Source organism: Mucor velutinosus (assembly GCF_035048745.1).
Source record: "Mucor velutinosus strain NIH1002 chromosome Unknown tig00001552, whole genome shotgun sequence".
NCBI classification, from domain to species: Eukaryota; Fungi; Mucoromycota; class Mucoromycetes; order Mucorales; family Mucoraceae; genus Mucor; species Mucor velutinosus.
The window spans coordinates 1-11,577 of NW_027041895.1; the positions used below are offsets into that span (position 1 = coordinate 1).

General features: G+C 44.6%; 4 protein-coding genes across 4 annotated transcripts; all 4 read right to left on the reverse strand.

Moving 5' to 3' along the window:
* Positions 1-30: 30 nt before the first annotated feature.
* Positions 31-410, reverse strand: SEC8 (exocyst subunit; the record flags this gene model as incomplete). Its single annotated transcript, XM_064826578.1, has 2 exons — positions 31-54; positions 93-410. 2 exons carry the CDS (start codon positions 408-410, stop codon positions 31-33), a joined length of 342 nt encoding a protein of 113 aa, XP_064688222.1.
* A 1,218-nt stretch (positions 411-1,628) lies between these two features.
* Positions 1,629-5,713, reverse strand: ATC70_007318 (uncharacterized protein; the record flags this gene model as incomplete). The annotated part of the gene is made up of 2 exons (XM_064826579.1): positions 1,629-2,875; positions 2,971-5,713. The coding sequence occupies 2 exons, from the start codon at positions 5,711-5,713 to the stop codon at positions 1,629-1,631; spliced, it is 3,990 nt and encodes a 1,329-aa protein (XP_064688223.1).
* Positions 5,710-7,236, reverse strand: AHP1_2 (peroxiredoxin type-2; the record flags this gene model as incomplete). Its single annotated transcript, XM_064826580.1, has 1 exon — positions 5,710-7,236. One exon carries the CDS (start codon positions 7,234-7,236, stop codon positions 5,710-5,712), a length of 1,527 nt encoding a protein of 508 aa, XP_064688224.1.
* A 301-nt stretch (positions 7,237-7,537) lies between these two features.
* On the reverse strand, positions 7,538-11,566 carry YLH47_2 (LETM1 domain-containing protein ylh47; the record flags this gene model as incomplete). The annotated part of the gene is made up of 1 exon (XM_064826581.1): positions 7,538-11,566. The coding sequence occupies one exon, from the start codon at positions 11,564-11,566 to the stop codon at positions 7,538-7,540; it is 4,029 nt and encodes a 1,342-aa protein (XP_064688225.1).
* Between the last annotated feature and the right edge of the window lie 11 nt (positions 11,567-11,577).

An 11,577-nucleotide genomic window follows, 5' to 3' on the forward strand; every position in this document is an offset into this window, starting at 1 on the left:
AGCACCTTGATAAGTCGCTGGCACAAACAGTCAAATTCGCTCAGATAGAGCATTCTATCTAGGGGCTTGGCCTCCTGCCACTCATCCCCTACCTGAAATCCAACAGAAGTATCCAAAATCACCGAAAGTTTACCCTCAAAGTAACCACGGTGAGTAAACTTCTTCACTTGCAGTACCTTACCAAAGTACGACAAGGACTCCATAAGATCGACAAAAAAGTGGTCTTGTCCACCATACGCATAAGTGTAAACCGCACATGCTTGACATCCCAAATCAGCACTTTCCTTGGAGGTAGACGCTTTGTACACTACACCTTGTACAGTCACCCCTTCACGCATAGCCAGTTGTGCATGCTCCACCTGAAGCAAACCTGCTTCAATCAGCAGAGAACCAATCAGCACGAGAATCATACAAAACTAAGAGGTCGAAATTCCACGTCAGGTGAGATTTGATCCTGAATCACTTTGTAAGCGGCAACACGATCAGGAAACAAAGTTTTCTGAAACGTGAACAGAACAGAACAGAAGAAAGGTTTGCTGAATAATCGCCATAGCCTTGCTTGCCAAATTTTGACCCTTTAGGTCGTTATCTTCATAGAGAACAGTACCCACCAGTGGTACATCAGTTGGATTGTCAAATCGTCGCTTGTGGGTTGGAGAAAAATCGACCCACCTTTGACTGAAGCTCTTTGAGCCCAAGTCAATTCAGATTGGAAGACATGGAGTGTAACAGACGTAGAGTGTCACTTGTAATCTAGAGTGTAACTAAGTCGCGTTGTTGAAAAAGTAGTGAAAAAGATGAATTCGACGAAAAATTGCTGAATCGATCTGAATCAAGATATGTTATAGAGCTGAAATGGGTATATCTAAATATACTTAGATGCAAGATGGATGTATCCTAGTTGTTGAGATATCGTCGTTCAAATTTGGCAAAAACAAAAACTTTTTGAAGATGTATAAAATTCTACAAGACCTTTTTTTTTGTATTAAAGTGTATCTTTATTAGCTTTAAATTTATAATCTATACAGAATTCACAGGCAAGACCAAGGTGCCAGCTTGAACACTTGCCAAAGAAAGAGAAGAAAAGAGTGTACCATGGTCTTGACGGACCATGTTGATAGCAGCAGAAGCTATCCAAGGCTCCTCGTCTATGACGCATCGCCAATGATACTTCCAAAGTGTACTGTAGGCAGCACCCAGAGCAATCAGAACATCCTCATCGATCACCAACAAATCTGAACCACTACAAAAGGTAGTCAGCGCCAAACCAAATAGAAGAAGCAGAGGGGAGTAGCTCTTGAAGTGACAACAAAGAGACTATATCCTGCCAGAAAAATGACTTGATATGGCAGCCCACCACGAAATGGTAAAGGTCCTCTGTAGCAAAACCACAAAGAGCACAAGCAGGAGACAGAACTTTTGTAGGCATAATCTTATGACACCACGAGCGGTGCGGGACACGGTCATGTAGCAATCGCCACCAAGGTGTGAAAGCCTTTGCAGGCATTTCCAGGGACCAGAAAAGACGCCACGAAGCAGGAGACAAAACTTTATAAGGCCGCCCTGGCAAAAACAAACTTTTTTTTTTTGTATTAAAGTGTATCTTTATTAGCTTTGAAATTTATAGTCTATACAGTAATTATAGGCAAGGCCAAGGTGCCAGCTTGAACACTTGCCAAAGAAAGAGAAGAAAAGAGTGTACCATGGTCTTGACGGACCATGTTGATAGCAGCAGAAGCTATCCAAGGCTCCTCGTCTATGACGCATCGCCAATGATACTTCCAAAGTGTACTGTAAGCAGCACCAAGAGCAATCAGAACATCCTCATCGATCACCAACAAATCTGAACCACTACAAAAGGTAGTCAGCGCCAACCAAATAGAAGAAGCAGAGGGGAGTAGCTCTTGAAGTGACAACAAAGAGACTACATCCTGCCAGAAAAATGACTTGATATGGCAACCCACCACGAAATGGTAAAGGTCCTCTGTAGCAAAACCACAAAGAGCACAAGCAGGAGACAGAACTTTTGTAGGCATAATCCTATGGCACCACGAACGGTGCGGGACACGGTCATGTAGCAATCGCCACCAAGGTGTGAAAGCCTTTGCAGGCATTTCCAGGGACCAGAAAAGACGCCACAAAGCAGGAGATATCAACAAATGGGCAGGCAACTTCAAGGGAGGACCCATACGAGAGGTAATGGTACCCTTTGCAGGGTGCCAATACCTTCGCAAAGCACCAAGAGAGAGACGAGCAACCGGAGCAGCAGAACGAGACGAGTTGGAGACAGTCCAATGAGTACAATCTGGCATCCAAGAGGTAGCACCATCAGAACGGGGCATAGTAAAATAGTCTGCTTGAGACAAGACTATCTTACTATCCATGACAGGCGGGAATACCAGAGAGACAGGACCACGATCACGGTTCAAGGCAAGAAAAACAGGGCGCAAAACACGAGATGACCAAGCAAGATGGGAAGTGACACCATCAACTATACCTAGATCAGGTTGCCAGAAAGAGACATCCGACACTAAGAAACGAGGATCAAGAGATGATGGATCACGAGGAGGACGAACAGAAGGCACAGTACTGAGTACAGAACACAAGGGAAGATCAAGAAACCACCTAGCAGACCAACCAGAGGAAGGAACTAACTTTGGCAATCTCAACAGAAGCTTTCCGAGATGTGTTAGAGCAGGCACAGAAGACACACGAGACTGGTAAAGACCAGGAAAACAAAACCACGGCAAGATGGACTTATGACCAGTGTAAACTTGAAAAGCGTACACCAACCAAGAGGAGACAAAATCACTGGGAGAGGGTGGACGCAACAAACGTTGCAAATAGACAAGATGCAAAGCTAAGCTTTGATCTGCTATATCCACGAGACCAACACCACCAAACTTGCGAGGAAGACACAAAGTAGACCAGGCAACACCGGGGCGAAAAGGACACCAGATACTCACGAACCACCTTTGTGAGCAACTTCAACCACGACGCAGTTAGCACCACCACCAGGAACAACACGCAACAAATGATATACCTTTGACAACAGTAACGAGTTAGCCACTAGTCCTGCTCCCCTAATGGAGAGATTCCTTTGTTTCAACAAGTTACTGTGTCGCTGGACCTTCACCAAGACACCATCAAGATAGTCTTGAAGTTGACTTTCAGTATGATACAAGGGATAACCCAAGTAACGTACTGCACCACGAGAGTGAGCGTCATGCCACTGGAGACCAGTAGATTCAGCCAAAGCAACCCAAGCAGAGTGAGACACACCAGACAACGACACCAACACTGTCTTGCTGATATTGACTTTCGCATTAGATGCTCGGCCATACAGATCAAGAACAGACAACAACACAGACCACTCTTCTGGCGAAGACAAAAACACCTCAAGATCATCCGCATAGCTCAGAATCTTGACAGGAGGAGGAGCAACAGAGCCACTAACAAAGTCCAAAGTCCAATTCCGGGCACCAGTACCATGATCCACACGAACTTCAACCGGTGAAGGCTTCCATTTACGTGGGATATCAACAGGAGACAGAGTAACACCAGAAAGACCAGGACAAGCAAGAAGAGAACGAAGCAAAGGCTCAAATGCCAGATTGAATAGCAATGGAGAGAGAGGATCACCTTGACGAAGACCTCGCAATTGAGGTACAGGAGCACCAAGCCAACCATTGATAGACACTGAAATCTTGGTTCCAAAGAACAAAGAAGACAGACAAGACACCAAATCACCAGGAAAACCAAACCGGAGCAACACACGACAAAGATACTCGGGATGAACCCGATCATACGCCTTCTCTTGATCCAACAAAACAGCCACTTGAGGTAAATCAGGAGCAACAACACGCAAGTGAGACATCAACAACTGATTTAACCAGCCATTGTCAGAGATCAGACGATGAGGGAGAAAACCAGTTTGATAAGGGTTGATTAACTTTGGCAACACTTTGTTCATACGATTAGCAATGAGCTTTGTAAATAACTTGGCATCACTGTTAATTAAGGACAAAGGTCTCCAGTTAACCAACAACTGAGGGTCACCCTTCTTGAACAATAAGACCATACGAGTTTGTTGCCACGAAGGAGGAAACACACCAGAAAAAGCTGCACCCAACACATCCACAAGCAAGTCAAGAAAATCAGTTGAAACACCAGCAAGATATTGATACAATTCAAAAGGCAAACCGTCAAGACCAGGACTTTTAGACTTGGGAGCATGAGTGAGCAGAGACAACAAAACATCGCGAGTTGGAAGTTCCATTAGCATATCACCATCCAAAGATGATAGACGTACATCAGTTGGAACATTCCCCAGGAGAGTATCGATAGCTTCAGCATCGACAGCATCAGGGGTATATAGCCTTTGGTAAAAACCTTGTGCCTCCCTGTTGATAGCTGCTGCTTCCACCAAGATATCTCCAGTAGTAGAGCACTTTAAGGATTGAATTGTCTGTTGAGACTCTCGCACCTTGATCGAACGATAGAAATACTTGTTGCTACGTTCTCCCTGTTCTAACCAACGAGTGGCAGAGCGAAGCATATTCTGACTAGTCTCTTTCTGTATCTGATTCTCAATCAAAACTTCTAGTTGCCTGACCTGCTGCTCAGCATCACCTGTAGCAGTAGACACTCTGTCAGTTTGATCAATAGCATTCCTAGTCTCAACACCTGATACAGACGTTGACAGAGCCCTAATACGTTCCAGTTGAAGCGTAAAAACTTTGTTCTTGAATCGTGCTTTCATGCTTCTAGTGTACTTTTGTGCACAGCACTTTAGTAACAACTTGAAGGATTCCCATCTAGCCACCGTGCTTTCAGAGTCACCACTACCACCTTGACTAGTATTGACACCCTTAGACCCACCACCAACAGCACCAGAGAAGAACAATGACACCGTGGCATTCAACAACGCAACAAATTCCTTATCATCAAGCAGAGTTGGATTGAACCGCCAACTACCAGGACCAATACTAGCTGTCGCAGGCAACATTTCAACAGTCAAAAGAGAGTGATCCGTCCACCTACTAGGCATATATAGTAACTGACTATTAGTCAAACGAGGAGCAAGAGAAGAGTGACCAAAGATGTAATCAATACAAGTATTGCTCTTTGGAAACGTAGCTAAACCATCCGGATGACAATTGACAAAGTGAGTACGCAACCAGTGAACAAAAGGAGCGACATCGGCTTGACGAGAAGTAGACAAAGAATGCAAGTGAATGTTGAAATCACCCATAACCATCCAAGGTGTGTTGAACACATCAGACCAAACAGAAAGAGAGAGAAAATCAGAGATAAATGAAGGACGGTCAAAAGACTGCGCGGGACCATAAATATTGGCCACTTTGCACAAAACATTGCTTGAGGCATCTACGACAGATGCAACAAGACAACGTTCATCCAACAATACCTCCGTATCCACCAGGGAAAACCGAGAATTAAGACATACAATAGCACAGTGTTTAGACACAACAAGAGAACAATTGGGAAAAGCAAAAGAAAAGGAACGGACTTGAGATTCAGTAAGAGTAGATTGAGAGCGGAAATGAGATACCTCTTGCAAGCAAAGGATATCCAGATGGAGAGAGGAGGAGCGAAGATAAGATGAGAACTCTTTGAAATTTGTAGGATTAGACTGCATGAACAAGCTACGCGTGTTCAAGGAGCCAATCTTGATGCCTAATTTTGTACTCATTGAGCCCTACGGGCGTCTTGCTTAGTCTTGAGAAGCGCACGGCCATTAGTCTTGCTATTCTTGACACCAACAGCACCAGCAGACTTGTTACCAAGAACACCAACACCAGTACCAGAAGCAACACCAGCACCATTCACAGCCTTCAAATTGGCATTCAATTCCATTCGCTTCCTCTGAGAGGCCTCCTTGAGCTTAGACAAACCCATCATCTCCTCTGGAGAGTCAACATTCATAGTAAGAGCCACCTCATTAGAAGCGTATTTCGAGAATGCAGAGCCACGCACATCAGGAAGCTTCTTGACACCACTACCAGCAAGCACGATCTCATCATCTTCTTCCATAGCATCATCTCCGTGTAACTTATCCTGATGATCTTCACCTTGAAGATCCTCCATTTGCACCTCCAAATTATCACTTTTAGTGGACTTGTCATTTTCAGACGCGTCAACACCATCAACAACACCCTGAAGAGATTCTTCCTCTTCGTCTATTACAGACTCGAGTTCTTCTTCTTCCACTTTCTCTTCCACTTCCCTACCTGCTCCTAGCTTTGCCTTAGCAACGACATCCATCAAATGCACCGTCTGTCGACGTGCCTCAGTGACCTCCTCCGAATCCTTCAGTTGATGATCCACCTTTTGCTTCTTGGCACCAGATTGATCCTCCTTACCAGGACAAAAACGCAACATGTGACCATGCTTTCCACATCCATAACATCTACGCTGGAGCAACTCAGGACATTTAGCGCGGACATGACCACTATGACGACAGAAATGACAAACAGGTGGAGCACCCTTATATGTCGCTGCGACAAAGCAATCAAACTCGCTGAGATAGAGCATTCTATCTAGAGGTTGAGCCTCCTGCCACTCACCACCCTCTACCTGATATCCCACCGAGGTATCCACCATCACCGAAAACTTGCCCTCAAAGAAACCACCACGAGTGAACTTCTTCACCTGCAGGACACGACCATAAAACGACAAAGACTTGATCAAATCATGCAAAAAAGTGGGTTCTTTGACGATGCGCATCAAAGTAAACTGGACAAACTTCAAATCACCAAACTCCTTGCATTCCTTGGCGTGAACAGCCTTGTACACCATGCCATTCACGTTAACACCAGTTGTCATAGCCTTGTTCGCATCATCCACCTCCTCGAACTTGGCTTCAATAAGCAAAGAACCATCGTTCTTTTCATCGTAGACACTTAAAGGACGAAATTCCACCAGAGAAGACACCTGGGTTTGAATTACCTTGTACGCATCCACACGATCACCAAACAAACCCTTACGGAAAGAAAAGAGAACTGAACCAGAAGTAAGTGCCTGCTGCACAATCGCCATTGCCTTACTAGCTAAGATTTGACTCTTCAAATCATCATCCTCAAACATCACAGAACCCACCAAAGGGTAAGAAGAAGCGGCGGCCTCCACCGAACGCCTCTTGGATGGCTGATAGAACCTCATAGTAGAACCACGAGATGCACGTTCAGCCCAAGTCATTTCAGAATTGACTGACATAGAGTGTAACTTGTAACTGGAGTGTAACTTTTGTTGACTTTTGTAAAAAATAGTGAAAATGTTGAATTCGTCGAAAAATTGCTGAATCGATCTGAAATCAAGATATGTTGTAGAGCTGAAATGGATGTATTTAAATATACTTGGATGCAAGATGGATGTATCCTAGTTGTTGAGATATCGTCGTTCAAAGTTGGCAAAAACAAAAACTTTTTGAAAAGTGATGTATAAGCGAAAGAGCCCTTTTTTTTTTTTTTTTTTTTTTGTATTAAAGTGTATCTTTATTAGCTTTGAAATTTATAGTCTATACAGTAATTATAGGCAAGGCCAAGGTGCCAGCTTGAACACTTGCCAAAGAAAGAGAAGAAAAGAGTGTACCATGGTCTTGACGGACCATGTTGATAGCAGCAGAAGCTATCCAAGGCTCCTCGTCTATGACGCATCGCCAATGATACTTCCAAAGTGTACTGTAAGCAGCACCAAGAGCAATCAGAACATCCTCATCGATCACCAACAAATCTGAACCACTACAAAAGGTAGTCAGCGCCAACCAAATAGAAGAAGCAGAGGGGAGTAGCTCTTGAAGTGACAACAAAGAGACTACATCCTGCCAGAAAAATGACTTGATATGGCAACCCACCACGAAATGGTAAAGGTCCTCTGTAGCAAAACCACAAAGAGCACAAGCAGGAGACAGAACTTTTGTAGGCATAATCCTATGGCACCACGAACGGTGCGGGACACGGTCATGTAGCAATCGCCACCAAGGTGTGAAAGCCTTTGCAGGCATTTCCAGGGACCAGAAAAGACGCCACAAAGCAGGAGATATCAACAAATGGGCAGGCAACTTCAAGGGAGGACCCATACGAGAGGTAATGGTACCCTTTGCAGGGTGCCAATACCTTCGCAAAGCACCAAGAGAGAGACGAGCAACCGGAGCAGCAGAACGAGACGAGTTGGAGACAGTCCAATGAGTACAATCTGGCATCCAAGAGGTAGCACCATCAGAACGGGGCATAGTAAAATAGTCTGCTTGAGACAAGACTATCTTACTATCCATGACAGGCGGGAATACCAGAGAGACAGGACCACGATCACGGTTCAAGGCAAGAAAAACAGGGCGCAAAACACGAGATGACCAAGCAAGATGGGAAGTGACACCATCAACTATACCTAGATCAGGTTGCCAGAAAGAGACATCCGACACTAAGAAACGAGGATCAAGAGATGATGGATCACGAGGAGGACGAACAGAAGGCACAGTACTGAGTACAGAACACAAGGGAAGATCAAGAAACCACCTAGCAGACCAACCAGAGGAAGGAACTAACTTTGGCAATCTCAACAGAAGCTTTCCGAGATGTGTTAGAGCAGGCACAGAAGACACACGAGACTGGTAAAGACCAGGAAAACAAAACCACGGCAAGATGGACTTATGACCAGTGTAAACTTGAAAAGCATACACCAACCAAGAGGAGACAAAATCACTGGGAGAGGGTGGACGCAACAAACGTTGCAAATAGACAAGATGCAAAGCTAAGCTTTGATCTGCTATATCCACGAGACCAACACCACCAAATTTGCGAGGAAGACACAAAGTAGACCAGGCAACACCGGGGCGAAAAGACACCAGATACTCACGAACCACCTTTGTGAGCAACTTCAACCACGACGCAGTTACACCACCACCAGGAACAACACGCAACAAATGATATACCTTTGACAACAGTAACGAGTTAGCCACTAGTCCTGCTCCCCTAATGGAGAGATTCCTTTGTTTCAACAAGTTACTGTGTCGCTGGACCTTCACCAAGACACCATCAAGATAGTCTTGAAGTTGACTTTCAGTATGATACAAGGGATAACCCAAGTAACGTACTGCACCACGAGAGTGAGCGTCATGCCACTGGAGACCAGTAGAATCAGCCAAAGCAACCCAAGCAGAGTGAGACACACCAGACAACGACACCAACACTGTCTTGCTGATATTGACTTTCGCATTAGATGCTCGGCCATACAGATCAAGAACAGACAACAACACAGACCACTCTTCTGGCGAAGACAAAAACACCTCAAGATCATCCGCATAGCTCAGAATCTTGACAGGAGGAGGAGCAACAGAGCCACTAACAAAGTCCAAAGTCCAATTCCGGGCACCAGTACCATGATCCACACGAACTTCAACCGGTGAAGGCTTCCATTTACGTGGGATATCAACAGGAGACAGAGTAACACCAGAGAGACCAGGACAAGCAAGAAGAGAACGAAGCAAAGGCTCAAATGCCAGATTGAATAGCAATGGAGAGAGAGGATCACCTTGACGAAGACCTCGCAACTGAGGTACAGGAGCACCAAGCCAACCATTGATAGACACTGAAATCTTGGTTCCAAAGAACAAAGAAGACAGACAAGACACCAACTCACCAGGGAAACCAAACCGGAGCAACACACGACAAAGATACTCGGGATGAACCCGATCATACGCCTTCTCTTGATCCAACAAAACAGCCACTTGAGGTAAATCAGGAGCAACAACACGCAAGTGAGACATCAACAACTGATTTAACCAGCCATTGTCAGAGATCAGACGATGAGGGAGAAAACCAGTTTGATAAGGGTTGATTAACTTTGGCAACACTTTGTTCATACGATTAGCAATGAGCTTTGTAAATAACTTGGCATCACTGTTAATTAAGGACAAAGGTCTCCAGTTAACCAACAACTGAGGGTCACCCTTCTTGAACAATAAGACCATACGAGTTTGCTGCCACGAAGGAGGAAACACACCAGAAAAAGCTGCACCCAACACATCCACAAGCAAGTCAAGAAAATCAGTTGAAACACCAGCAAGATATTGATATAATTCAAAAGGCAAACCGTCAAGACCAGGACTTTTAGACTTGGGAGCATGAGTGAGCAGAGACAACAAAACCTCGCGAGTTGGAAGTTCCATTAGCATATCACCATCCAAAGATGATAGACGTACATCAGTTGGAACATTCCCCAGGAGAGTATCGATAGCTTCAGCATCGACAGCATCAGGGGTATATAGCCTTTGGTAAAAACCTTGTGCCTCCCTGTTGATAGCTGCTGCTTCCACCAAGATATCTCCAGTAGTAGAGCACTTTAAGGATTGAATTGTCTGTTGAGACTCTCGCACCTTGATCGAACGATAGAAATACTTGTTGCTACGTTCTCCCTGTTCTAACCAACGAGTGGCAGAGCGAAGCATATTCTGACTAGTCTCTTTCTGTATCTGATTCTCAATCAAAACTTCTAGTTGCCTGACCTGCTGCTCAGCATCACCTGTAGCAGTAGACACTCTGTCAGTTTGATCAATAGCATTCCTAGTCTCAACACCTGATACAGACGTTGACAGAGCCCTAATACGTTCCAGTTGAAGCGTAAAAACTTTGTTCTTGAATCGTGCTTTCATGCTTCTAGTGTACTTTTGTGCACAGCACTTTAGTAACAACTTGAAGGATTCCCATCTAGCCACCGTGCTTTCAGGGTCACCACTACCACCTTGACTAGTATTGACACCCTTAGACCCACCACCAACAGCACCAGAGAAGAACAATGACACCGTGGCATTCAACAACGCAACAAATTCCTTATCATCAAGCAGAGTTGGATTAAACCGCCAACTACCAGGACCAATACTAGCTGTCGCAGGCAACATTTCAACAGTCAAAAGAGAGTGATCCGTCCACCTACTGGGCATATATAGTAACTGACTATTAGTCAAACGAGGAGCAAGAGAAGAGTGACCAAAGATGTAATCAATACAAGTATTGCTCTTTGGAAACGTAGCTAAACCATCCGGATGACAATTGACAAAGTGAGTACGCAACCAGTGAACAAAAGGAGCGACATCGGCTTGACGAGAAGTAGGCAAAGAGTGCAAGTGAATGTTGAAATCACCCATAACCATCCAAGGTGTGTTGAACACATCAGACCAAAGAGAAAGAGAGAGAAAATCAGAGATAAATGAAGGACGGTCAAAAGACTGCGCTGGACCATAGATGTTGGCCACTTTGCACAAAACATTGCTTGAGGCATCTACGACAGATGCAACAAGACAACGTTCATCCAACAATACCTCCGTATCCACCAAAGAATAGCGAGAATTGAGACATATAATAGCACAGTGCTTGGACACAACGAGAGAACAATTAGGAAAAGCAAAAGAAAAGGAACGGACTTGAGATTCAGTGAGAGTAGATTGAGAGCGGAAATGAGATACCTCTTGCAAGCAAAGGATATCCAGATGGAGAGAGGAGGAGCGAAGATAAGATGAAAACTCTTTGAAATTTGTAGGATTAGACTGCATGAACAAGCTAC